At 38.7% G+C, this 25,234-nt stretch overlaps 1 protein-coding gene and 2 non-coding genes across 10 annotated transcripts; all 3 read right to left on the bottom strand.

Annotated features, from left to right (window-relative positions):
- Positions 1–1,925: 1,925 nt before the first annotated feature.
- CCNB1IP1 (cyclin B1 interacting protein 1) lies at positions 1,926–23,393 on the bottom strand. Of its 8 annotated transcripts, XM_033188785.1 has the most exons (9): positions 23,167–23,256; positions 20,228–20,375; positions 17,750–17,827; positions 16,542–16,656; positions 14,091–14,169; positions 9,473–9,619; positions 7,865–8,198; positions 5,440–5,773; positions 3,030–3,410 (listed from the first exon to the last, which is right to left on the bottom strand). In XM_033188785.1, exons 7-9 carry the CDS (start codon positions 8,159–8,161, stop codon positions 3,208–3,210), a joined length of 834 nt encoding a protein of 277 aa, XP_033044676.1. In that variant the 5' UTR covers positions 8,162–8,198; positions 9,473–9,619; positions 14,091–14,169; positions 16,542–16,656; positions 17,750–17,827; positions 20,228–20,375; positions 23,167–23,256; the 3' UTR covers positions 3,030–3,207. The 8 variants fall into 8 exon arrangements, with proteins under 8 accessions (XP_033044669.1, XP_033044676.1, XP_033044670.1 ...); XM_033188778.1 differs by lacking the exon at positions 9,473–9,619 and having other exon boundaries at positions 1,926–3,410; XM_033188779.1 differs by lacking the exons at positions 9,473–9,619; positions 23,167–23,256 and adding an exon at positions 23,274–23,393.
- Positions 14,752–14,899, bottom strand: LOC117071905. Its single transcript, XR_004432630.1, has one exon. It is a non-coding gene; the product is annotated as a small nucleolar RNA SNORA79 (small nucleolar RNA).
- LOC117071916 lies at positions 17,484–17,560 on the bottom strand. The gene has a single exon (XR_004432639.1). It is a non-coding gene; the product is annotated as a small nucleolar RNA SNORD126 (small nucleolar RNA).
- Positions 23,394–25,234: the final 1,841 nt, after the last annotated feature.

The raw sequence follows: 25,234 nt of genomic DNA, 5'->3' as shown, positions 1-25,234 counted from the left end.
CGGCTACTTTACTCAATCTTTTCCAAACTTTGCAATAATTTTCTATGTATGATTAACTTTACCATTTTAATGCACTATCCTAATAAATACTACACTTGGGATGGCTCATAAAAACCACCGTGCTGTACACTAATAATGCCTCCATATTTATAGACAACATCCAGAAGGATATATAAGAAACGATGAGTGTCTGCAGAGGGAAACAGAAACTGGGGAGCTGTGGGTAAATGAAGAAAATTTTCACTGCCTGCTCTTTTGAATTTTCTTGCCATCTATATGTATCACCTATTCAAATATAAACATAATTTTTAAATAAAAAGTATTTGCTTCTACATAGTCTCTGGAAAGACACAAGACACTGGCAACACTATTGCTTACAAAGAGCAGAAGTGAGCGGGCTGGAGCAAAAATGAGTAACTAGGGAACTGGGGTAGACTTTTCACTCTATGCCTTTTTGTAACTTTCAAGTTTGTACCTTGTGAATATATTAAACTTGTGAATAAATATTTTAAAGTGTCATTTAATATTCCTGACAGTTTTGCTTTACTTTTTTAGTTTTAATTACAGCTTCAAGCTGATTCTGTGAACCTAACAAAGAAGCAAAACGTTCAAGGCAGAAATCATGAATGTACATAAAATCATTTCCTCAAATCATTTTCCAACATAAAGGAAATAGTTTGTATTGTAACCTATAAAATCTATGTCATTAGCTATAAAATAGGGAGGGATATTTTAAAACTTTTTTTTTTTGAGACGCAGTCTCACTGGTAGCCCAGGCTGGAGTGCAAATGGCGCGATCTCGGTTCACTGCAACCTCCGCCTCCGAGTTCAAGTGATTCTCCTGCCTCAGCCTCCAGAGTAGCTGGGACTACAGTGGGACTACAGGCGCATGCCACCACGCCTGGCTAATTTTTTGTGTGTATTTTTAGTAGAGATGGGGTTTCACCATGTTAGCCAGAATGGTCTCGATCTCCTGATCAAGTGATCCACCCGCCTCGGTCTCCCGAAGTGCTAGGATTACAGGCGTGACGCACCACACCCAGCCCTAAAACTTTTAACATTTTTCATCCCCTTTCTCAGACATTTTAACTTTGGTGCACACGAAGCCGGGCACAGTGGCTCACACCTGTAATCCCAGCACTTTGGGAGGCCAAGGCGGGCGGATCACTTGAGGTCAGGAGTTCAAGACCAGCCTGGCCAAAGTGGTGAAAACCCTTCTTTCTCTACTAAAGATATAAAAATTAGCCAGGTGTGGTGGCGTGCACCTGCAATCCCAGCTATTTGGGAGGCCAAGGCAGAACCACTTAAACCCAGGAGGTGGAGGTTGCAGTGGGCCAAGATGCTGCCACTGCACTCCAGCCTGGGCGACACAGCAAGACTCCATCTCAAAAAAACAGTAATAAATAACTTTGGTGTACACTAAGAATAATTTTTAAGAGATTTTATACTTTATATTCCTAGTGAAGGAAACACTACTTGCTTTTCAATTATGTAAAGCAGGGGTATTTAACTGCCTTTCTACAATGACTAAACATAAACGATCTTCAAATGATTTCAGTATTATTTTTATTACCTAAAAAAAATGGGATTTGGCATTTAGGGTAATTCCATTGTTAACACATCCTAAACCATTAAGAATCAATCCTAAAATTTAAGAGTTAGAAAAGGCTGTAAGGATAATTTAATCCTTCATTTTACAAAGTCCAAGCAAGTTTAAACTAAGTAGAAACCAGAACCCAGATCTTCTGCCTCCCCAGCCAGTATGCTTTCAAGTCTTTCCTCTAATAGGACATAAAGTTACTGAGAAGTCCTTCAAATTTCTATCATGGCTCTACATTTTAAATAAGTATATGCATAATTAAACAGAATTTAATTTCCATAATAATAGTCAGAAATGCTCACTAAATAAAGGAAAACAATGAATAAATCTTTTAAATTATTTTAATACAGTCTCTTGAGATCAATAACACATTGGCAAACTTTCTGCAGAAGTGCATTCCTAAATAAGTAAACCCAAGGCAACAGTTGACCAAAAGGTAAAGAAGTAGCTTTATTTTAAAATACAGTCTTCCTTTGGTATCTTTGGGGGATTGGTTCCAGGAACCCTCATGGATACCAAAATCCTTGGATGCTCATGTCACTTTTATAAAATGGCATGGTATTTGCATACAATCTACAGATTCTCCCAAACACTTCAAATCACCTCTAAATTATTTATAATACCTACAATGTAAATGCTATCCAAATAGTTGTTATACAGTATTTTTAATTTGTATTTTTTATTGTTATATTGTTAATTTTTTCTCAAATATTTTTGATATATGGTTGGCTGAATCTGCAGAAGCAGAACCTGTGGATACAGAGCGCCAACTGTAAACACCAAAAAAATTAACTTTAAAAAATAACTATCAACGTTGAGTTTTTTTTAAATACAAATAGGGACTGAACATACATGCATCAAATTGTACTCTCGTTCACTGACATAAGCACACCTCCAAACAATATGAAGGTAAATACATAAATATATACAAATAAATACACATACCCAAATAACAAGCCACACATCACCCACCATTTTCCAAGACCAAAATTTTCACATAAACATACTGACAAATACAGCAAAATATCAGTGTACGTTAACATACTTACATATACAGATATGCATAAATACCAGAATTCAAAGCAACATGTAGCATATAACACAGGTACTTAAGGCATAAACAACACAGCTCAGTCAGAAACAGCACAGGGAGAAAGTTATCTATTGAAACAAATACTATTGTAACCTTCTCACCAGGGATGAAAATTCAGCAGTTCACAATGGAATTTAGATTAATAAAATGCTTATGCTTCAAATAATAGAAACAAAGAAACCAGACTCTAAACCACTCCCCACTGCCAATGAGTTTGTTATGTTGATAATGTGAAGACAACTTCAGAGATTTAAAAGCACAGGGAAGCTGAAGAGTCCTAACTAGGAAAAAGATTTGCTAAATGAAATCACTAAAGAGGAACATAGAAACATTCTGTAAAGTTAGCTAAATTATCTTTATTTTTTTAGAAACAGGGTCTCACTCTGTTGCCCAAGCTGGAGTGCAGTGGCATGATCTTAGATCACTATAGCCTCAGACTCCTGGGCTTAAGGGATCCTCCCAGCCTCAACCTCCTAAGTAGCTGGGATCACAAGTGTGTGACACCATGCGTGGCTCAAATTCTTTTTACTTTGAAGGCCCTGCTAGAAACTTGCTGCTGCTCTAATTCACGACTTGGAGAGGCAAAACTAAAAAAGCTGTTGCTGGGTTCAGGTGCTGTGGGAGAACCCACAAAAAATGGTCTGAACTGAAAATCTCCATCTCCATCGCCCCGATTTCGAACAGGTGTATTATCCAAAGGAAATTTGGAGTTGTTACCTAGTGGGGAAAAAAAGGGAAAAACATAATTTTATTCATTTGTTATCTACATAATCTACTTCAGAGGAATCATCAAATATATATATATACACGAATATATATTTTTTCTCCAGTATTTGTCTTAGAAAAAAACAGACATATAAAACCTTTTGCCCTAGGTTAAGAATAATCTTTTTTAAAAACATTGCAATAAACGTTCTAGAAAAAATATAATGATGAAATATTGGCATATACCATGACCCAATATCAATTAGCATAGGATTAAGACAAAGCAGATAATAGATCTGATTAAATGAACATTTAACTACTTCCACTGAACCCTTCCTTGGCTTTTACAGGTTTTAAAGGATTAAATAACTAAAGGAAAATGCTGACTATATATCCTTCAAGCTAACAGTGGTAGCAGGAGATAAAAAGGTTAACTGTGTACAAAAAAAGGAATGGGAAAGAACTGGTGAATATGAAAAAAATAAGACAAATGTGGACAGTGACAAGAAAAAAATAAGTATATCCATAATGCCCATTTACAGTAACTCTGACTAAATTACATTATGTAAGTAAAACTGAAAGTTAAGCAGAAATTTAGGTTTTTATTCTTATATCTGATATTACTCATCTCATCATCTCATACCTGCCCCCCACCTTTTTTTTTGTAGAGACAGGGTCTCACTATATTGCCCAGGCTGGTCTCAAACTCCTGGGCTCAAGTGATTCTCCTACCTCAACCTCCCAAAGTGCTCGGCCACACCTGCCCACCTCATAACTTTTCTAAGACATCATCTCCTCCCCTATTAAATTTTTTTCCTCAGCCTATAGTAAATATCCAAAAATGAGTATTAGGAAAGTCCAGCACAAGAAGCTTTACTTTTTTGTATGCCAGAAACAATTTCCATTAATAGCAGAGCAAAAACCTATTGGATTTTGTTGCATAAAGAGTAGTATAAAGGAGACAGCGCAGGAAGATATGAGATTAATTTCATCTGCAAGGCACCTAACAAGCAGACAAGAGATGGCATCATGCCAGATTGTGATTTCCAGAAAGAAAGAATCCTATTTGGATAGTCTTTATATCCTCATTAGTTAGGATCATACCTAACAACCTGGTACATAAAACATATTTGCTAAATATTTGATAAATGGAAAAATGATTAAACAAAAGAACAAAACAACCAAACTGACAACTTAAGAACTGTACAATCAGTACTGGCAGGTGAAAAAAATCGAAACATGGCCTTCTTGGAGAATAGCAAATGATTAAGAGTATAGGCTCTGAAAACAGGTTAGTGATATTGACCAAATTACTTAACTTTCTGTGCCTCAGCTTTCTCATCTGTATAAAAGGATAATAATACTTATTTCATAAAGTTTTGTAAATTATATGAATTTACATAAAACACAACAGTGCCTAGCACTTACGAATCAATAAATGACAGTTAATATTATTACCACAACTACGTAGCTTTTATTTTAATGTAGCAATTTGCAAACTTTCATTTTGCACAGATAAACTCTGCTCAAATTAAAGCTTTAATTTAAATGTAAGCAAATACAATAGATGAAAGCAATGATGTACAGGTTGAAACATGGGTGGCCGGGCGCGGTGGCTCAAGCCTGTAATCCCAGCACTTTGGGAGGCCGAGACGGGCGGATCACGAGGTCAGGAGATCGAGACCATCCTGGCTAACACGGTGAAACCCCGTTTCTACTAAAAAAATACAAAAAAAAAAAACTAGCCGGGCGACGAGGCGGGCGCCTGTAGTCCCAGCTACTCGGGAGGCTGAGACAGGAGAATGGCGTGAACCCGGGAGGCGGAGCTTGCAGTGAGCTGAGAGCCGGCCACTGCACTCCAGCCTGGGCGGCAGAGCAAGACTCCGTCTCAAAAAAAAAAAAGAAACATGGGTGAAGAATTCATAGCCTACCACAACTCAAGACCTTTATCATCTCCACTGAATGCTTGAAAGTGGGCAGAGCAGTATAAAAAATCATTGATTTAAAGAATAGACACTGGATATCACATGTCCTTTCTTACCTAAGGGGAAGCCAAGAACACCAGACTGTGCAATCATGGATGGTTCAAGGGTGCCTTCATGGTTAGCAATAGTGATGTTTCGTAACCTAAGGCTATCATAGAGGCCTTGGAGCTTTTGATACTGACGATTGCGCTCCATAAGTTTCTCAGATATGTCACTGAACTTTTTCTTGTATTCTTCTAGTACTTTCTTCATGGAGGTGACCTCCCCTTTCATAGAGGTCAATTCTACATCCTTGCTTTGTATTTGCTGAGTATATATCTTCTCCATCTGTTTCAGATGGCCCTCAGCCTTGCTGAAATTGTATTCTTGATAAAGACGTTCCTGATGTACCTGGTTCCAAAAGAAAAAAGATTTTTAAGGTATGGGGTACAAAGTTATACACTGTAAAATGTTATACAAACACAAAAGGAAAAGAAAGATGCTTTTATAGGGATGTTATTTTAACATTTAGAAACCAGTTTAAGAAGCAATCAGGATACACAATGAGGCACAGAAAACAATAAGTTATGTTATTAAATGCATAGAAAAAAAGTCTGAAAGAATACTCTCAAACCACTAACTTTATACCACCTAAAGAACTGAGTAATTGTCTTACTTTAACAAGTGACATGTTTTCCAAAGGTTTTTAAGAAACATAATCCCATTTTTCAAGTCATCAGAGCATGAAGAACAGACTCTAAGACAACCCCAAATAATCATTGTCTCCTGGTACATACACCCTTGTGTAACTCCCTATCCCCTTGCATGTGGGCAGGACCTGTGACTACAATACTACATAAAATGTGGCAGGTTGTCACTTCGTAAGTATATTACCTAAAACTATAAGATCTGTCTTACTACGAGACACACTCCTTGCTGGCTTTGAGGAAGCAAGCAGCCATGTCAGGAAGGCCCAAGAGGCAAGTAACTAAGAGCCTCTGCGAATAGCCAGCAAAAAATTGAGGACCCAATGAATCTAGACACATCTTACATTTTTCACAAAAATAAACTCAAAATGGTTTACAGACTTAAATGTAAAATGCAAAACTATGAAACTCTCAGAAGATAACATAGGATAAAATCTAGATGATCTTGGATTTGGCAGTGACTTAAAATACACCAAAGGTATAATCCATGAAACAGAAAATTGATAAGCAGGACTTCATTAAAGTTAAAAATCTCTGCTCTGTGAAAGACCCTGTAAGAGAATGAAACGACAAGCCACAGATCAGGAGAGTATATTTGCAAAAGATAGCTCTGATAAGGGATCAAAGAATACTTCAAATGCAATAAGGATACAAAGAACACTTAAAACTCAACAATTAAAGAAATTTAAAAATAGACCAAAAACTTCATATACACCTCACCAAAAAAAAAGGCAAAAAAGCATATGAAAAGATGCTCCACATCATATGTCATCAGGGACATGGAAATTAAAATGAGATACCACACCTATTAAAATGGCCAAGATCCAGAACATGGACAATACCAACTTCTGGCAAAGATGTGGAGCAACAGGTTCTCACTCATTGCTGCTGGCAATATAAAACGGTACAGCCACTTTGGAAGACAATTTGGCAGTTGCTTACAAAAATAAACATACTCTTACCACATAAGCCAGCAAAAACACTATTTGGTATTTAACCAAAGGAGTTGAAAAATACAGGAGCATGTAAGAGAAACAACTTACCCAGAAAAAATATAATAAACAGTTACTTGACAGATGACAAACATCCTTAATAAGTATAAGTGTATATGTAAGATACAACAATACATTCAAGGACATGCTTAAAGTTATCCACAGGGAGGTCTTTCAAAGGAAATACTAAAAGTAGAACTCATAAAGGGAAGAAGTTAAGGACGTGTATTTGATAAGAATGCTTATCATAGTATTTTAATAACTTGGAAATAAATTATGCTAAAAACAATATAACCATTAAAATATGATTATAGAATAGTTAACTAAAAAATATTTAACAAGATATTCATACCCAGTGGAGCATAGGCTACTCAGGAGGCTGAGGCAGGAGAATGAATGGCTTGAACCCAGGAGTTAGAGACTAGCCTGGGCAACACAAGAAAACCCCATCTCAAAAGAAAGAAAAATACATACCAGATATAATATATTGTCAACTCTAACAATAAAACAGTGTGTGTGTTATTATCTTACTTTTATACAGAAGACAGAGTGTGTGTGTGTGTGTGTGTACCCAAAATATCAACAATGGTTATCTCTGAGTGATGGAATTATGAGTGCTTTAATTTTCTTCCTCTGGATTTTCAACAATAAACATTATTGCTTTTGAAAACAAAACAAGCTAATAAGAAGAGAGTTTCTCATATACTCATAAAAAATAAATATAAAATAATGAAGGAAAGACACTAGAAGCTCCCACAAATGCCTGAAATTATATGTTCAAGAGAAATAGACTAAGCACTAACCTGGTATGTCCAGAAGGCCAGTGCTCGGGAGCTAATGTCCAACACAATCTCTGGTCTCAGTCCTGCCAATACCATAGCTTTATATTCCTCTGATGGACTGAGTTCTGTGCGGACAATATCTAGCTTTCCAGAAAGGGTACTGTTGCAGGCAGGACAGATAGCTGGTGAGCGACTAAACTCACCACTGCCATGCTGATCACAGAAGATGTGAGAGCAGGCAGTGACCCATGCATAGCCAGAGAGTTTGATGCGACACTTTCGATAATTACAAAGCAGCATGTCTTCACACAAAGACATAATAGGATAGTGAGGTGTCCAGAAGCTGAAGAGAGTCCTAATAAGCGGTAAACAAAAAGGCCAAGTAAGTTAAATTGTGATAAAAATAAAATAAACAAGTAAAAAATAAATATAACATGCATGTTTTTATTATAAAATACTGCACATTTTATTATATTCCTTTGTATTTAGTATAGTTGATATATTGATTTCAGTTACTCAATAATATTAATTGTGCTCCTTTTTTGTCCGGTTTTCTAAAAACACTTTAAGGATAAAGGTAAAGACAAAGGTGGTTATAGATCTTGCTAAAGTCAGAAATAATATATATGTGGGCCAGGGGCAGTGGCTCACGCCTATAATCCCAGCACTTTGGGAGGCCAAGGCAGGCAGGTCAGGAGTTTGAGACCAGCCTGGCCAACATGGGGAAACCCAGTCTCTATTAAAAATACAAAAATTAGCCAGGCGTGGTGGCTCAAGCCTATAGTCGCAGCTACTAGAGAGGCTGAGGCAGAAGAATCACTTGAATCCGGGAGGCAGAGGTCGCAGTGAACCGAGATCGTGCCACTGCACTCCAGCCTGGGCGACAGAGCAAGAATCTGTCTCAAAAAATATATATAGGCCGGGCGCAGGGGCTCACCCCTGTATAATCCCAACACTTTGGGAGGCCGAGGCAGACGGATCACGAGGTCAGGAGTTCCACACCAGCCTGACTAACACGGTGAAACCCCGTCTCTACCAAAAATACAAAAAATTAGCCTGGCGTGGTGGCGTGCGCCTGTAGTCCCAACTGTTCAGGAGGCTAAGGCAGGAGAATCGTTTGAACCCGTCAGGCGGAGGTTGCAGTGAGCTGAGATCGCGTCATTGAACTCCAGCCGGCGACAGAGCGAGACTCCATCTCAGAAGGAAAAAAAAAAAAAAGGTTGCCTTGGCCCTCCGGGTCGACAGAAAGGAACACTTGGACACCTTTATCCCAGTAGCCCCGCTGAGTGAGTTTCCTCAGGTATGTCACCTGGCAGCCACAGTTAAGAGGCCTATTTTACGTCCAGCAGAGTAGGGGGCAGAGGCGAAGCAGAGGAGCTGGGAAGCTTTAAAGCTAAGCCCTCGCTCAGGCAAGAGAGGCGCAGCTAATTCGAATCTTCCACCAGCTGGGAGTAAGCGCCTATCTAATGGCTGTACAAGCTACATGAGGGGCAAGTTTTAGAGAAACAGCCCCACAGAAATTACACTCTGGAATTTTCAGTCAGCTTTCCGCGCTCAGTAGAGAAAATAATAATAACAAATGATACTTAATCTGAGGCTGAAAGAAAAAGCGCGGAAAAACTCCGTTGCCTCCACAGCTCCACAAGCGAAGATTCCAGGATTCTCTGCGCGCGAGTGTTTCAGGGAACTACGCCAAAGCGTGCGTGCGTAGCGTTGCCCCGAAGCATCCTGGGACCTGCCAGGCCCTGTGGAGGTGCGGCGGGCAGTTCCGGCTTTCTAAGAATCAGAAATTCCCAGAAACGGTGTGACAGCTGTAATTGGACAGCTGGCACCTCCAAGTTGGGGTAATCCACCGTTTTATTTTTTATCCACCTTGGAATAGACATCTTGCCAGCTCTCACACATCCTCTATACACATTTAAGGAAGTTATAATTTTCTTTGAGTCTGCATTGCAAACATGCATTACAGGGCTTTACATTAAGCGATAGTGGGCTGGGCGCGGTGGCTCACGCCTGTAATCCCAACACTTTGGCAGGCTGAGGTGAGCGGATCACCTGAGGTCAGGAGTTCCAGACCAGTGTGGCCAACATGATGAAACCCCGTCTCTACTAAAATACAAAAATTAGCTGGGCGTGGTGGTGGACACCTGTAATCCCAGCTACTCCAGAGGCTGAGGCAGGAGAATCACTTGAACCCAGGAGGCAAAGGTTGCAGTGAGCCGAGATCGCACCATTGCACTCTAGCCAGGGCAACAAGAGCGACACTCCATCTTAAAAAAAAAAAATTAAGCGATAGTATTGAGGGTCACAGCTTTGAGGTGACCTACCTGCGTGCTCTCCTGGAACTGCTGGCAGTTCCAGGCATTACCTATAGGCATTACCTATAGCAGCTGCTGTAGGTAATTATTTTCTGCTTAATCTATATGGATGTTAGAATTCAGATTAAAAATTAACCTGAAGAGGAAAGCTAGAAGGGTCCTCAGAATATAAACCTTAATGAAGCTTTTTTTTCTTTTCCAGATAGGGTCTCACTCTGTCGCCCAGGCTGGAGTGCTGTGATACAATCTCGGCTCACTTCAACCTCCGCCTTCCAGGTTCAAGCGATTCTCCTGCCTCAGCCTCCCGAGTAGCTGGGATTACAGGCGCCTGCCACCACACCCAGCAAATTTTTTTATTTTTAGTAGACACAGGGTCTCGCCATGTTGGCCAAGCTGGTTTCAAACTCTTGACCTCAAATGATCCACCCACCTCAGCCTCCCAACGTGCTGGGATTACAGGCGTGCGCCACCATGCCCAGCCTCATACCGTCTTTTGTAGCCATCCTTCCAGATGTTGTGACCCTATTATGAATTAGTAACAGATGCAATTAGCCACACAATGGACATCAAACCCTGCAAACCCCTTTCTGAGTAGTGCCAAACCATAATATCAAATCTTTTTCCTTCAAACAAAAAACTGTCAAAAACTGTGCAACTTCCTACAAGGTTTGTCAACTGGTTCACAGTAATTAGGCCTTTGTACATTTCCTAAACTATATTCTGATAACTTTAAAGTGGTAACTTAATTCTGGTATAAACCAGTTTCAAAAAAATGAAATCTTCATGTGTGAACCATGTACTCCCTAACATCTGTTTTTGGCTGTTCGAGCCTTTTGTGTGAATTCTGATTTTAACTATGCCAAATGTAGAAATATTAATACAAAAAAAAGTACAACTCATTTAAAGTTGAAAAATGCAAAATATTCTAATTTGACTAGTACCTAACTTTGTGATCCTAGCCTTTGTACTGCACCATGATCACTTCCTGGAGATGTATCTAAGTTAATACCTACTTAACATTAATTCATTTTAACACCATGTACTGCAAATATGCTACAATTTATCCATTCTTCTAATAGACATTGATTGCGGGTTTTTACAATTAAAAACAATACTGCAATGAACATTCTGTACATGTCTCCTTGAGTACACATGCCAAAAATTCCTCTAGAATATAACACCCAGAGACTGGGTTAGTATATAAGCAACCTCAAATCAACTAAATGTTGCCAAACCACTCTCCAAAGTAAAGGCATAAATTTCACTGCCACCAGCAAAGTATACAAGAGCCCAATGCTATAAATTCAGCAACATGCAGACATGTCAAGGTGTTTTATTTCATTGTTGTCTATCTGATGACAGTGAAATGGTATCTCAGTGTTTTTTTAATGTACAACTCTTTCATTACTCGTAAGAGTAAGCATTTTTTCATCTGAATGACTACTCAGGGATCCTCATCTGTGATTTGCCTGTTCACATCCTTTGATGATTTTCTTGATTTATATGGAGTCATTTAACAGTAATATGGCATGCAAACATAAGTTTTAATTTTAGTGTACACAAATGTATCAACTTTCCCTTTTTGTACTTATGTCTACTCCAATGTCATACTCTTGCTTTTCAATAGTTTTAAAGTTTTGCTTTTCACATATACAACTTAATTCATTCTTCCCAACATAAAGAGTCTGAATAACTTACAATAAGAGTTGTGAAGGCCAGAGTGACCACAACATTCAAGAAAGCAAACATTCCAACAACTTCACTATTTGATGGAGTGGTAGTCTAGTCTACAACGTTCCTAGGTTATATTTACCATGCAAGGGATACAATATGCATCAAAATATTAGGAATGTTGTATTTCATTGCTTTTAGAATGATATTTAATCATATTTATTGACTATACAAAACAAGGCAACCAACCACAAAGACAAAACTACTCAGAATAACAAAATCATATTCCAACTCTTCAGGAGGCCAAGGCAGGTGGATCATCTGAGGTCAGGAGTTTGAGTCCAGGCTGGCTAATATGATCAAACCCCATCTCTATGAAAAACCACAAAAATTAGCTGGGTGTGGTGGTGGGCACCTGTAATCCCAGCTACTCAGGAGGTTGAGGCAGGAGAATAGCCTGAACCCGGGAGGCGGAGGTTGCGGTGAGCCGAGATTGCACCACTGCACTCCAGTCTAGGCAACAAAGTCAGACTCCATCTCAAATAAACAAAAAAAATTATAGATATGAAATACTTTCCATGAGAATCAGGACAGGCGCAATGGCTCACACCTATAATCCCAGCACTTTGGGAGGCCGAGATGGGCAGATCACCTGAGGTTGGGAGTTCGAGACCAGCCTGACCAACGTGGAGAAACCCCGTCTCTACTAAAAATACAAAAATTAGCTGGGCGTGGTGGTGCATGCCTGTCCCAGTTACTCAGGAGGCTGAGGCAGGAGAACAGCTTGAACCTGGAAGGTGGAGGTTGCGGTGAGCCAAGATCACGCCATTGCACTCCAGCCTGGGCAACAAGAGCAAAACTCCGTCTCAAAAAAAAAAGAAAAGAAAAGAAATACTTTCCATGAGAATCTATATAGAGAAAAGCAGTCTGAAGATATTATAATGAAGGAGAAAAGACACTGAGTTTCAAGTAGTAGTTGTGCTATATTTGAACATATAGAAGTAACTTCCTGTTTGTTTTGATACCTTGTTTTTATAGCCAGAAGTTGAGATTTGCAACAGACAGAAAAGTCTGACAACCTGAAGACCGATTTCTTGTAATTTATGAAATGGTTTAACTCAGTTTACTATTTTTAGACAAACTACTGAATATTCATGAACTGTATATTATTGATGAAGCAATTTCAACAATCTTAATCTAAAGAATAGGTTTCATATTCTGGCCAACACAAGTTATTACAGTTGCATACCATTTGTGAGATTCTGGTATAAGCATGAGTATTAAATCTCATTACAAAAACAGTGAAGTATACCAGACTTTCAATATTTAGATTTTTATTTTGTACCCCTTGTATTTAAATATACCATCATGGATATAAACACAGCATATAGGACAGTATACTTTAGCCAAAACAATTGAGAATATTTCTTTTTTTTTTTTGAGACGGAGTCTCACTCTATCGCCCAGGCTGGAGTGCAGTGACGGGATCTCAGCTCACTGCAAGCTCCGCCTCCTGGGTTTACGCCATTCTCCTGCCTCAGCCTCCGGAGTAGCTGGGACTACAGGCGCCCACCACCTCGCCCGGCTAGTTTTTTGTATTTTTTAGTAGAGACGGGGTTTCACCGTATTAGCCAGGATGGTCTCGATCTCCTGACCTCGTGATCCGCCCGTCTCGGCCTCCCAAAGTGCTGGGATTACAGGCTTGAGCCACCGCGCCCGGCAAGAATATTTCAACATGAAGCAGAAATGAGTTTTTAACCATACCTGAGTGGTATGTGCAATTTAAGTCAATGATAAATATCAAGTAAGATTGTAAATAAAATATTAACAATAAAAGATTTTTAAATACCAGTAAGCTTTTATATATCTATTCCTCACATAAATAGATTGGTTTTGGCAGTCATTCTTATAATAGGCATTGATTCCAGGTTTTACAATTAAAAACAATACCACAGTGAACATTCTATACATGTCTCCTTGAGTACACATGCCAAGAATTCCTTTTGGAAACTGCCCTGTTTTGTCAATCAGGGCTTCCCCCGCCTTCCCCCCCTGCCCCACCCTGAACCCTCTATGGCTCCCACACCCAGAGACTAGGTTAGTATAGAAGCAAGTATTTTTTTGGTATCTCTTCTGGGCCAGGTCTTAGGGGAAAAGAAGGTATCCTGCTTTCATGGAGTTTACAATCTATCTAAGGATCTAAGAATGACAGAAGAAAATGAAAATATTATTTTATTCTTTCCTTTGCCACCTCTTACATTTTTGCAAATTGATTCCATAAAGCCATTTCTGGTGAGAAAAGTCCATCTTTAACTTGAAGAATTATCTACCTTCATACTGCAAAGAAAAGTTTTATGTATAATTGTTTTTTTTTTTTTTGAGATGGAGTATCTCACTCTATCACCCAGGTTGGAGTGCAGTGGCACAATCTTGGCTTACTGCAATCTCCACCTCCCAGGTTCAAGCGATTCTCTTGCCTCAGCTTCCCAAGTAGCTGGGACTACAGGTGCGCACCACCATGCCCGGCTAATTTTTGTATTTTTAGTAGAGACAGGGTTTCACCATGTTGGCCAGGCTGGTCTTGAACTCCTGACCTCAGGTGATCTGCCCACGTCAGCTTCCTAAAGTGCTGGTATTACAGGTGTGAGCCACCGCACCCAACCAAGAAGTGTCTTTTTAAAACTGCCCTGACTTGTGTGAGCAACCACTCTAGAAAACCAAGTAAACCATTTAAAATTTGAACATGAATGACTTTATAGTATAATGTTTCAGTAACTCCCAGAACCAACTGGCTTTCTTTCATAGCGCTAGATGAGAGCTATCTAATTACTATATGCTCATGTTTTGAAACTAGGCTGCTTCTTTTATTTTTTTAATCACACGTACATTTTCTTAATCTAGAATCACCACCCGTTTAGTAATTGTTTGACTCCGCAAAAATCAGAAGGCACTAACAGACAGCCAGCCCATCCTCATGGTGCCCTGAGTGAAGATAAGCCATTTTTGATATATGATGGATCAAAATCCCACTGCCTAAGGCTCCAAGCAGTGAGAGGAACAGCCATCAAAGTTTACCTCCAACCACATTAAGAAACGTTTATAAAAAATAAAGACATCCCAACCTGGGCAACATGGCAAAACCCCGTCTCTACAAAAAATACAAAAAATTAGCCAGGCATGGTGGCCTGTGGTCCCAGCTACTTGGGAGCCTGAGGTGAGAGAATCACCTGAGGCTGGGAAGCTGGGGCTTCAGTGAGCCCTGATTGTGCCACTGCAGTCCAGCCTGGGCAATGAAGTGAGTCCCTGTCTCAAAAAAAAATAAGACATCAAGAGACTCTTATAAGATAGGAATCATTACATCTAAGTAAGAACTAGAAGAGATCATTAAGGATCAATTGATTTGGCAATGCAAAATGAGGAACTAGATAAAAAGTACCAAAATCAAGATTAATCAACTAAAGAAAATGTTATTCCAACAATTATGTAAAGATACACACTATAGTGCCTGTGACTAATTCTAGAACTTAATTAAGTTTTGAGGGGCAGGGTGAAGGTAATGAGGGGTAGTCTAATTAACAGAAAGATATATAAGCAATAAAAACAAAGATTTCCTCTTTTTTTTTTTTTTGAGATGAAGTCTAGCTCTGTCACCTAGGCTAGAGTGCAGTGGTACGATCTCAGCTCACTGCAACCACTGCCTCCCAAGTTCAAGCGATTCTCCTGCCTCAGCCTCCCGAGTAGCTGGGATTACAGGTGCACACCACCACACCCAGTTAATTTTTGTATTTTAGGTAGAAACAAGGTTTCACCATGTTAGCCAAGCTGGTCTTGAACTCCTGACCTCAGGTGATCTGCCCACTTCGCCTCCCAAAGTGCTGGGATTACAGGCGTGAGCCATCACGTCAGGCCAAAACAAAGAATTTTCGTCAATCTATTATGCAGATGTCAAAAACTGCCAGGTAGTACAGAATCTAAGAGAAATATAAACATGGATTCTGAAGACAAAATAGTTAACATCAAACTGAGCATTTACTATATATGCTTTACCCACACCCTTACTAATTTAATCTTCAAAATAACCACCCTGAGTCAAATACTATTGCCATTCTCTAAAATATAAATATAAAATATAAAACTAAGACACAGATAATTAGGAAACTTGCCAATATTGCATAACTGGTGAAGTGATAGAAAGCATGGGTTTGAACCCAGTCTGACTCCAGAACCCATATATATACTATACTATGCTACTTCTCAACATCTTTAATTGACTTTTTTGTTTTTGTTTTTGTTTTTGTTTTTTTTGGAGATGGAATCTCGCTGTCACCCAGGCTGGAGTACAGTTGCACTATCTCTGCTCACTGCAACTTCCGCCTCCTGGGTTCAAGCAATTCTCCTGCCTCAGCCTCCTGAGTAGCTGGGACTACAGGTGTACACCACCACGCCCAGCTAATTTTTTGTATTTTTTTAGTAGAGATGGGGTTTGCCATGTGGGCCAGTCTGGTCTCAAACTCCTGAGCTCAGACAATCCACCCACCTTGGCCACCCAACGTGCTAGGATTATAGGCATGAGCCACCACACCTGGCCTCAACTGACATTTAAAAAATGAAACTTATAGCACCTTAGCAGCTGGCCATGAAGTCACAAACCTGAATTTTCAAAGACTCATATATATGTCAAAGCTTCTCAATATCAACGTAAGCCTTACCATAAAAGAAAAATGCAGTAATCATCTACTGTATATCCAGGATTTACAGCACCAAAGAGGTCCAGACTGGAACAGTGAGACTCAGATCTGGTTTCAGTCTCTTGAAATTTTACTTCTGCAAAAGACAACAAAAGCTAAAAAATTATTTCAAGTCCTGACATTACTTTGAGTTGTTTGTATTTCCCGTATTTCACCCTTCTTTCTACCTAATTCTCTGCTGAAAATGCAGGCATGGGTAAAGAATATAAGCTTGTCCTAAGTTACTTCAAATAACTTTTAAAATATTATAATACATGAATACAATAAAATTAGAAAATAGGTTTATAATAATGCAAGATTACTTGTAGAACTCAATTCTAGAGAAAATAACCCCTAGTATTTTAGTATACATATCCTTTCTGATTTCTTAAGCAAACATATGCATATAAAAATATGTAAGCAGAAACACATTGCTCTATAATGTTTTTCATGTATCATGAATATCATTCTATTTCAACAAACATAAACCTGTATCATAACTTTTAAGTGACTATGTAGTGTTGTATTGTATAGTCTTCACGAAATTGATTTAACCAACTCCGTGTTTCCCTTAATCTATATGTATAGATTGATAAAATAGTGATTGGTTTAAAACTGCCAGGCTAAATTGCCTATAGAATTATACCAGTTGCCAGTGCTTTTTCTGTAGTGTTTGAACTTTTAGATTAAGGATTCCTGACCCTAGTTCTAACTCACAAAAGTGATTTTTTGGGATTATAGAGATATCACAAAAGATCAAAGCACAATAAATTAGTCTCAAATTCCTAACTTATTATTTATATAAATGTATTATATATAAATTCTTAATTTATTAAGGTTTAAGAATCACTTGGGATTACAGACTAAATCCCAGTATGAATTCCAACAAGCAGAATTCAATTGCAGGTGTTTGCCCCTAGCTTTAGTCTGCTCAGAGCATGTGTTTAATCAGGCTGATCAGCTGAAACACGGACTTAACATGCATTTCATCATGGCAAACTGTAAATGACTGGGGAAGGGCAAACCAGCACTGGCTCCTTATCCCTAAACAGGAAAATTCTCTTAAGGTTAGAACTGGGGATTTTTTTCAATTAGCAAATTCCATCCACTAATAACACTGAGTCCCAAGTCTTGCTAGGTGATTAGAAATCCAAATGAGGTAAAAATGAAGATTTTGCTCTTACTCTTACCTCTGGCATCACATGAATCCAGCTTCTATCTAGAAATCCAGTTGAACCACATGATCTATCAATTACCTAGGATCATTTCTGGAAAATTTTAAAAAAATAAATTCACAAAGGTTATGATTACATGACAATTCACACCAGCATGTTCTACACCAAGTCACAAGAAAATTTAGAGTAACTGTTCATCCTTTATTTAACTCTCCATTCGTTAATATAAACTATTGACTCATCTTTCGGAGAATGTCACCAAATGCCCAAGCTCAATATCAAATAGGGCAGGATCAGGAGTTCAAGGTTACAGTGAGCTGTGATCATGCCACCGTACTCCACCCTAGACAACAGAGTAAGACCTGTCTCAAGAAAAAAAAAAAAAAACAGAGCAGGACCTGTACACAAGCTTAATTTTGTATAAATTTACAAGTTTGGATAAAACTGCACAATAGTCTAACCAACTTCTGAAAGGCTATAAAGGTCAACAGTCTCACAGTAAGAAAACAGTTACGCAAGAGAAAGGAGTCAAGAACTTGTAAGATTCAGCTAAATGAGAAAATAATCCAAAATAGTTTTTTCAAAGCATGTTTCAGTTTCATTTGAGCCAATGCCGGATTGTATTTAACCTTTACTCTTCGTAATCCTTTGTCAAAATAATCTGAAGAAACTCTTCCCTTTACACAGGAAAATTGAATTAGTAACATTTGGAACCCAAGTCTGCCACAAGATGGCAACGTAAGAAAGAGACTTGCTTTAATTTCCTCTTCCAGCATTTGAGTGTAATCTGAACTTTAAGGTCAAATACACACTAGATGTGCAGTTCATCTTTGCAGGCAACCTTCACACTATTCCCTACTCTTCCCCTAATTACTAGCTAGAAATTGTTTTTATTTACTTGTAATGATCATCTAAAACTTGTTAGCTAAAAATACTAGTTATACTTTTATCATTGTGTTCTTTTTCATGCAGCAATGTGGAGATTTAAAAATCCATAACCTCAGATACAATCAGCCAGAAAGACAAGACTCATAGAAATTAACATACCACCAAATAAGTGGTAGAAAGCAAGTAAGGTTAAGAAAAAAAGTAGGATTGGTCAAGGAAGGCTTCATGAAGCAAAAACAGTGGGTCATAAGTGGACCTTAAAGTTGCATGTCCAATAAGCAACCACTTAGAGTTAAAAATTAAATTTCTCCATTACCCTACTCACATTTTCATTACTCAATAGCTATATTGGCAGTATTAACATAGAACATTCCCATCATATCAGAAGGCTGGACATCAGTGCCTTTAAGAATGGGTCTAAAATAAGCTGACAGAAAGAAAGCAGTGGCTATCATTCTTTGGAAATCCTATCTGTCAAGCTGTATAGAATTTGTATCATTTAAATTTTACAACCCCCTATTTACAAGGAAAATTGAGGCTCAGAAAAATTACATAAATTTCCTAAGGTCACCTAACTAGTAAGAGCTAGGATTTAAATTCAGGTCCATCAAAACTCCATACTCTTTTCACTTCACCACGGTACTTCCTACAGAAAATAAGCAGAGCTAAAGATGGTTTGCTTTAAAATGTAATGCAGTGACATGCTAGCTGGCTCAGACGGTTGGAAAGAAACTGAAGCATTTTAAATATCTCAGACAGATATGATCAAAATGTTATTTTACTCCTTCCTTGCCCTACATTTCTATAATGCTTTAACTATGTAAAATGTTTTCAGATCAATAGGATTCAAGGTTAACTAAGAGAATGAAGACAAGAAGCAAGACATGGTGTGAAAGCTTTCTACAGTTTTAACAATGTCTACCTTAAAACTCCTTTATCTCTCCAAAACTAAAAATCAATTTTTTAAAAAAGGAAATAAAAAAAAAACCTACTTGATCTAAGTATTCTTACAGGATAATAATTATAAGTTGAAAGGAACAACTTCTCTATTAATCTCAACTCACAAACAAAACCCAGATTGCAAGAGGCCTGGTCTTTTTGTTTTGACACATAGCACAAAGCCTGGCACATAAATCCTGATGTTAAATATGGGATACCTTTCCCAATGGGTGATGCCCCCTGCAGGATTCTAGTCATGCATGCTTCAACAAGTGTCATTCCAACATACAAAGGACATTTCGTATTTACTAAGTATTTTGGAAATGCTCCATAAACAATCAATGATCCCAGCATTTTGTTGACTGTGGGCAGTAATCACTTCAAAGTACTAGTGTTCATAGCCAAAAAGTACATTTTATATGTGTGAACAGATGCTTCATGAAGGCCTAATACAAACTACAAATTGATACTAAATCAGCAGATACTTGTGTTAAGATTTCATTACCATTCCATTTGACTCTATTCCAATTTACTCAGTGCCACCTAGTATTATAGGATACAATAGTAACTCAAAGAATCTCTAGGCTAGGCTTTTTAGATAGAAAAGACACACATACGTGTAATAAAGAGAACTTAAGGCAGCTTATGTGATCAAAATTCAAGTACCAGGCTTTAGGTCCCATCAGCCTTTAACCCTTTCTGTTGAGAATATCCAAATCCAAGCCCATGATTTTCAGGGGGTCTACAGATGGGCCAGTTCTGGAATGGCACACAGGGTGCTGGACTTCCCTCCTCAGTGGATTTCATCTTCAACCTGAAACAAAGTGAAAACACAAAATTTTGTTCATACGAAGTAAATACTAAACTGATAGCTTGGCATAGTTTTCCTTTAGAGATAGTTATATAAGGTACTGCTATCAGAACAGACTCCAAGTTTTAATTCCCACTCACTATCAGAGTTTCCTTTCTTTTTAAGGCAGAATAGTATTCCACTGTACATATATATCATATTTGCTTTATCCATTCATCTGTTGATGGACCCTTAGGTCAATTCCACATCTTGGCTTTTGTGAATAATGATGCAATGAACATGGGAGTATAGATATCTCTGACACACTAATTTTATTTCCTTTGAATATACACAGAAATGGGATTTCTGGATTATATGGTAGCTCTATTTTTAATTTTTTTGAGAAATTTCCATACTATTTTCCATAATAGTTGCACTAATTAATATTCCCTAAAATTAAATAGATTTTGAAATCATACAAAACTAGATTTTAATCCTGGCTCTCTCATGTATTTGCTGTGCCCATGGGTAAGTTATGGAACTTCTCTAAACCTTAGCTGTCCCCTCTTTAAAATGAGAACAAATACTACATACCTCTTAAAACTTCTGTGAAGACTGAGGTAATAAATACACTTTGCACTGTAGCTGGCATGGTGTTAAATGTTTAATATGTTATTTTTATGTCTTGCCCAAGCTCAACCAGCTAGTGAGTAGAAAGGCAAATATTCTGCCTAAAAATTTCACACTTTTCCACAGCCATAAAAAAAAAAAAAACCATGTCCTTTGCAGCAACTGGAGCTGTTGGATGCTGCTGGAGGCCATTATCCTAAACAAATTTACGCAGAAACAGAAAACCAAGTATTGCATGTTCTCACTTACAAGTGGGAGTTAAATCTTGGGTAGGGAGCTAAATACTGGGTTCACAGGGACATAAGGTTGGGAACAATAAACACTAGGTACTCCAAAAGGAGGAAAGGAGAGAGAGGGGCAAGAACTGAAAAACTTCCTATTGGGTACAACGTTTACTACCTAAATGGCAGGATCAACAGAAGCCCAAACCTCAGCATCATGCAATATACACCCTGTAACAAACCAGCACATGTACCCCAAACAAATTTAACAACAAAAAGTCACACTTCTCACAATAACCCAGAAGCCAGAAAGGTCACTCATATAGTACTCATAAGGGCCCTTCCAACTCCAAGATAATGGGTCTTTTATTTTTTATTTTTTTGAGACGGAGTTAGTTTACCCAGAAAATCTACTGAAACAAAAAATATATCTTTTAAAAAAATAATTTTTAAAGAATACTATGTGATCATTATAAGGAATGTGGACACTCTACTCATGGAACTTAAGTGGAAAAAGTAAGACACAGAGTAGAGTAGGTACAGTAAAAGGGAAGGATACCCACACATATTTGCTTATATGCATAAAATATCTTAGTAACACTGTTATGAGGGAGAGGAATTGGATGGCTTAGGGAAGGGGATAAGAAACTTTGATATCTTTTGAATTTTGAATCATGTGAATGTATTACCTATTCAAAATATATATGTATATATATGTATTCAAAAAATATATATAGTATTCAAATATATATATATATATATTTTTTTTTTTTTTTGAGACGGAGTTTCGCTATTATTGCCCATGCTGGAGTGCAATGGCGCCAACTCGACTCACCGCAACCTCCACCTCCCGCGTTCAAGAGATTCTCCTGCATCAGCCTCCCGAGTAGCTGGGATTACAGGCTTGCGCCACCACGCCCCAAAAAATAAATTTTAACAATGCTTGAGAATTATAAAAATTATGGGAGGCCTACAAATACCTATTACTACATTCGATTAACTGGTTTATTATTTCTTTCTCACACGTTCTGCCTGTATGGATTTCCAACACATACATCAAATAAAAATTAACATGTATCAAAAGAAAGGAATTCAGTGAAATTACATTCAAGGTCACTAGGCAAAACTTTTTATGAGAAAACAGATATCCAAAATACTTAAATAAATAAGTACTGCTTACTTCTAAAGGTACCTAACATTTATTACATACCAACTAGAGCCTAGTTTTTATATATTTTATCTGATCTTGGAAAGCTAAGCCTCGGAATGGCTCACTGCTTCTCCCAAGGTCACCAGAGCTGTAAACTGCGGCGCTGGAATTTGAATCTAGAGGCTTGTCCTAAACTAAGGTCCCTGATCTTGTTCCATAGCTTTCACGGGCACACTCACCACAGTGGCAACATTAAAAATTAGCAGCTTTTCTTAGGGCTTATCTGTCTTCAGAGTTTGCTGTCCAGGTTCACCAAGAAAGCCGAAATGATCTGAGCAAAGGCCAGGGGAAAGACAAGGTCCGCTACAGTTTCCCAGTAAGGACTACAACCCAGTAAGGACCTGGGCCCTCGAGAGACTCACCGGAGAATTAAAATCTACTGAGCTGAACGCCTTCTCCCGAGATCTGACCTCACCCAGAGAAATATAAATCAAAACAGCATTGGAATGATAGTATCTTTCCCTCAAAGCAAAATGAAGTCGGCGTTTTCCAAGAACAGACGCACTATGCGCATGAAGCACAGTCAGGACACGGAGATGGAAGGCAAACCCAGTACTGCAGAGGCCCACGTGGAAACAAGCCAGGCAGAGCATTTCACTGCCTTCTCCCGACCTCCACACAGCCGACATTAACCTCCTTGCGACTCACACACACTCCAATGCCGACTTGAAATCAAGGCCTGCCACCTGGGTATATAACTCAAATGGAAGAGAAATTCAAAACAATTAGAGAGCGAAATTAAGTGCACACTCACCAGCCCACCAAAACGGAGAGGGAAAGAAAGTGGAGAGACAGGAAGTCGCCTTGGGAAGTGTCTTCAGAACCTGATTGGCTAATGAGTTCAGAGTCCCTCCTCTTTACCTTAAAAGGTGCTGAAATGACGTAACCCGGCCGGGCGCGGTGGCTCAAGCCTGTAATCCCAGCACTTCGTGAAGGCCGAGATGGGCGGATCACGAGGTCAGGAGATCGAGACCATCCTGGCTAACACAGTGAAACCCCGTCTCTACTAAAAATACAAAAAACTAGCCCGGCGAGGTGGCGGGCGCCTGTAGTCCCAGCTACTCCGGAGGCTGAGGCAGGAGAATGGCGTAAACCCGGGAGGCGGAGCTTGCAGTGAGCTGAGATCCGGCCACTGCACTCTAGCCCGGGCAATAGAGCAGACTGCGTCTCAAAAAAAAAAAAAGAAAGAAATGATGTAACCCACTCCACCCCTCTCTATGGACCAGTGATGCTTCTTGCACTATTTTTAGAGTGAACTTCTTAAACCAAGTTTCCTTTTGAGTTAATGTACTTAGGCAAAAACAGGCTAAATTTATACACATTCTTGTTTGCGTGGGCCTACTGTATTCTATTCCAAAGAATTTTCATCCCTTAAGGGTAATTTCGTATCCTTTGTGACCTCAACATGGTTAATTTATGCTAGGCAACAGATTCCATTATAAACAGCCTAGATCTATTCAAGTTAAAATTTACCTTCATTTGTCCCCCCAGATCCAAAACTGGCCTGATAAAATTTACCTTCAGGTAATCTTCGAACTAACAGGCCTTAGTAGATAAACGGTAGATGGTTAAGTGTTTTAGGTTTCAAATAAAATTTAGCTGATTTTGAATCTGAACTTGCCACTTATTTGCACACATCTAAGCCTCAGTTCCCTCAACTATAAAAAGAGGGAAAAAAGATGAAGTCTTCCTACTCTGATTGTTGTGAGGATTAAGTAAAATAATTTATATAATGTACTCAGTACAATGCCCGGTACACAGTACTCAACAGTGTTAGCTGTTATTATTGTTATTATATATTTCTTGTTAGGTTTATCTTCCCAAGTAGGCTATAAACAACTAGAGAGCAAAGTGTACGTTTTACACATCTCCAGACCAAAACAATGACTTTCAGTGCTGAAGACATAATTGATTAATCAATTATTTTGACTCCTCACATTGCCCTCCAGTTAAAGTATAGGTTCTTAGTCTGTTAAAAAAAAAAAATTTTTTTTTTTTGAAACAGGGTCTCACTTTGTGTCCCACGCTGGAGTGCAGTGGTGCAATCTCTACTCACTGCAGCCTTGACCTCTTGGGTTCAAGTGATCCTCCTGCCTCAGTACCCCACTAAGTAGCTGGGACTACAGGCATGCACCACCACACCCAGCTAATTTTTGTATTTTTTGTAGAGACGGGGTTTTGCGGCCGGGCGCGGTGGCTCAAGCCTGTAATCCCAGCACTTTGGGAGGCCGAGACGGGCGGATCACGAGGTCAGGAGATCGAGACCATCCTGGCTAACACGGTGAAACCCCGTCTCTACTAAAAAATGCAAAAAGCTAGCCAGGCGAGGTGGCGGGCGCCTGTAGTCCCAGCTACTCAGGAGGCTGAGGCAGGAGAATGGCGTGAACCCGGGAGGCGGAGCTTGCAGTGAGCTGAGATCCGGCCACGCCTGGGCGACAGAGCGAGACTCCGTCTCAGAAAAAAAAAAAAAAAGAGAGACGGAGTTTCGCCATGTTGCCCCAAGCTGAAAGATGTCTTTTTAAGCCATAATTAGAGGACTCCCTGGCACAATATTCATCATTATTCTTAATAAATACTAATATAATATATAATAGGGAATACGTATACAAATATATGTTATATATACAAATATACATGTAATGTGCAAATATTTGAAGTATAAAAATTAAAAGTAAACGAAGAAATGATACAACTCTAACTCATAGTAGTTCTCATTTTTTAATCATTTCATCCTATCCACCCTGCTTCCACCTTACTAGAAATTACCTATTCCTATCCACTTTAGCGTTTACCTGCCCCAAATTTCCCAACATTTAGCATCA

The sequence above is a fragment of the Trachypithecus francoisi genome, unplaced genomic scaffold (assembly GCF_009764315.1).
Source record: "Trachypithecus francoisi isolate TF-2019V2 unplaced genomic scaffold, Tfra_2.0 Lachesis_group3, whole genome shotgun sequence".
NCBI lineage: Eukaryota > Metazoa > Chordata > Mammalia > Primates > Cercopithecidae > Trachypithecus > Trachypithecus francoisi.
The sequence above is the reverse complement of the archived record's forward strand: the minus strand, read 5'-3'. Positions and strand labels throughout refer to the sequence as shown.

What these genes read in the sequence shown, in the direction of transcription:
- CCNB1IP1 (XM_033188779.1), bottom strand. Translation starts at nt 14,119, where the DNA reads ATGGCTTTATGGAATCAATTTGCAAAAAT. An exon ending in TGGAATCAATTTGCAAAAAT is followed by an intron (nt 8,199 to 14,090) that starts GTAAGAGGTGGC and finishes ACCGCTTATTAG; the next exon opens with GACTCTCTTCAGCTTCTGGA. An exon ending in TGTTCTTGGCTTCCCCTTAG is followed by an intron (nt 3,411 to 5,439) that starts GTAAGAAAGGAC and finishes TTTCCCCACTAG; the next exon opens with GTAACAACTCCAAATTTCCT.